At 28.1% G+C, this 3,138-nt stretch overlaps 1 protein-coding gene across 1 annotated transcript in view; it reads left to right on the top strand.

Moving 5' to 3' along the window:
- Nucleotides 1–3,138, top strand: part of LOC105627542 (cyclin-dependent kinase-like 4) — a 5,495-nt gene that overhangs the window by 871 nt on the left and 1,486 nt on the right. The window contains exons 3-4 of the mRNA XM_012208823.1: nt 1,549–1,834; nt 2,655–2,985. Coding sequence (XP_012064213.1) covers nt 1,549–1,834; nt 2,655–2,985 — 617 coding nt within the window. The remainder of the gene's footprint in view (nt 1–1,548; nt 1,835–2,654; nt 2,986–3,138) is intronic.

The following is a 3,138-nucleotide window of genomic DNA, read 5'->3' on the forward strand; positions in this document are numbered from 1 at the left end:
ACTAAAAATCGCAATTTATTATATTCAAGGTTGAGTAAATTAATGTTTTTTTTAACTGAATAAACTTAAAGTTAATGGCTTTACAAAATTAATAAAGTTAAGTTAAAAATTGAAGGAATAAAAAATTAACTTAACGTAAGTTAAGTCAATATTAACTTAAGTTAAATTAACTTAAGTTAAAAAAGGTAATTTTGAAAAAATTATTTTTAAATCAAAATGTCCTAATTTTTCTTAAAATGAGATTAAATAACTACATATAGATTATTAAGTAAATTAAATTTTTAATTTTTTATTCATATGTGATATAAGTATATAACACATAACGATATAATTATATAAGTTATATAACTTTTAAAAAACAGCTAGCACATAAAGAAGATACAGTAATTACATTTTAATAAGTCTTAAACTATAAAAAATTGACCAATTACAATCGAATGTGAGAAGAATATTTGACTGTAATTGGTTAATTTCTTATGACTTAAGGCTTAAAACCTATTATAGATCCGGATTAAGACTTATGAAGCATAACCGTATAAACCAATCAGAGAGCTGTATTAACATCTTAAGAAATTACTTAAGATGATCTTAAAATATGAACAGATTACGAATATATGTCCTTAGTTTTATTATATCTTATTATTTTCTAAGATATTTAAAAGAGATAAAAAAATTGCTTAACTTAAAAAAAAATTAAAAAGTTAACATTTAAAAGTAATTTAGTTAAGTTAAAATTTAATGCATTTAAAATTAACTAAGTTAAGTTAAAAGTTATTAACTTTTTAACTTCTTTTTTAACTTTTAATGTTTTAAGTTAGTTACTACCCAGTTCTGATTATATTCATTATAATATTAAAAATCAATCTACAATAAAACGTAAATTTTGTTATATTACATTTATTATGATATTCTGATATAATTTAATTTTTTAAAGAGTTACGTGAACTCCTTAAAAAGTGGTTATTATAATAAATAATATTCAGATTTCAAGCTAAAATTTTGATTTAATTATAATTTATGCATTTGAAAGATGCAAACTATGTATCTGAGCGCATGATGATGTACTTCCGTTTATCAGCAACCTTTGGCAATAAGTGCCACCTCCGTTACGGTAAAGTTCACGGCCGTGACGCTTAAATTCCGAGTTGCAGTAAACTGTGCATGTGTAGTAACACGCGACGGGGTCGGATACTTAATGAATGATAGCATTGTAACAAACGAGGGCAATGGTTGCCGCATTTAGTCGAGCTCAGAAAGTTCTAGCGTTAACAGAAAACATTACGCATTTCCCCGTTTGCAATTAGATTTTAAATGAAGATTCTACAAACGGGATACAATTTGTATCTTATCATGTAACTAGCTTGACCTTTTTCCACAAACAGTTAATTCTATTTTGACTCTTCTATTTTTAGAAATTTAAAGATTTCTTCAGCCACTTTTGCAAGAAGCGTTCGTTAATATATTCTATCAGACTCGCAAAGGTTTAATTATAACATTTTCTTTTTATTTGTCTGATTTTAATGAGATAGAAGGTTTTTCTTTCGACAGATCATGCATCGTGACGTAAAACCCGAGAATGTGCTCGTATCACCTAATGGCGTGATTAAGCTTTGCGACTTTGGTTTCGCACGATACATTACCAACGAGTCTTGTACCGATTACGTGGCGACGAGATGGTATCGCGCGCCAGAACTTCTCGTCGGTGAATCCAAGTACGGTAGAGAGATCGACGTCTGGGCGGCCGGGTGCATCTACGCCGAGATGATCACCGGTCAACCTCTCTTTCCCGGCAACAGTGACATCGACCAGCTGTATCGCATCACGAAGATCCTCGGTAAGTTGAAGAGGATAGATGATGAATCTTGTTAGATAACTGAAGAATTGATAAAATAGTTTATTAATTTTAAAAATTCTCTCATATTTTTATTTATTACGATAATATAAATATTGGAGAACATAAAAAAAGAAAATAAGCGTTTTGTAGATTTGAAATTTTTGTAAATGATATGGATATATCTTTACATTCTTTACCTTATTGTTGGACTTACAATTTCAATAATAGATATTTAATTTTAAAATGCATCATATAACATGGTTCAATAATACAAATTAAAAATAAATATTTAGAAAGGCTATGAATCAATAACAACAATGTAAATGTGTAAATATAAGAAACAAATATAATTATCATAATCTAAAGCAAATAACAAATAATAGACGTTTCGAGTCCGATCGAATCATTTTCAATATTACATATAAACATAATTGAATAAAATTTAATTATAAAATATATTATTCATGCATAATTTTTTTTGGGCAAAACTATTGTAACTTAACTAATTTCTAAATTTGTTTTATTTAATTTAATATGTCGTTAAGTGCGAATTACTTATTTACTGTTAAATTCTTTATTTGCTGTTAAATACTGTTAAATTATAATGTTAAATTATATCCAACTTAAGTTATTTTTAATCATACAATCATACAATTTTTTTATATTTTGTAAAAGAATTATACATATATGGTTATTATTAAATAATTATTAAATAACTATAAAAATGGAGCATCTAATCACAATTACTTTACCATGCAATTATAGTCACAAATATAAACGCTTCTCTCCGAGAATTGTATCTAGCAATATATTAAAACAGGTCCTCTTTACAAACCGATGAACAAACATATAATCCGATACACAAAACCTGATGAGTTTGTTGATTTAACACGACCCACGAATCTTCGAAATCTCTTTCCAACGTGGAGCTCGGTGGCAGTCGACTTTTTGACGCAGTGTCTTCGTACAGATCCTACTGTTAGACCGAAGTGTCTCACGTTGCTGCAGCATCCTTTCTTCTCGCAGGACAATTTCGCTGACAGGTTTCTCACCGAGCTACAGCGACTTGTCGCCAAAGAATCCGCGATAAATTTGCTCGGAACTAAGAGAGCGAAATCGTCTTCCAGGATCTGCCATAGCAGCATCGGAAGGTTGACTTAATGATTTATTAATTAATTTAATTGGAAACATTGATTTATAGATAACATATAGTAACTTTTTTATTTATATTAGTGAAAAATAAGTTATTAATTCCATTAAAAATATTTCATTAGAAATATACACATGTATATGTATATATATAT

The sequence above is a fragment of the Atta cephalotes genome (genome assembly GCF_000143395.1).
Source record: "Atta cephalotes unplaced genomic scaffold scaffold00009, whole genome shotgun sequence".
In the NCBI taxonomy this organism is placed as follows: domain Eukaryota; kingdom Metazoa; phylum Arthropoda; class Insecta; order Hymenoptera; family Formicidae; genus Atta; species Atta cephalotes.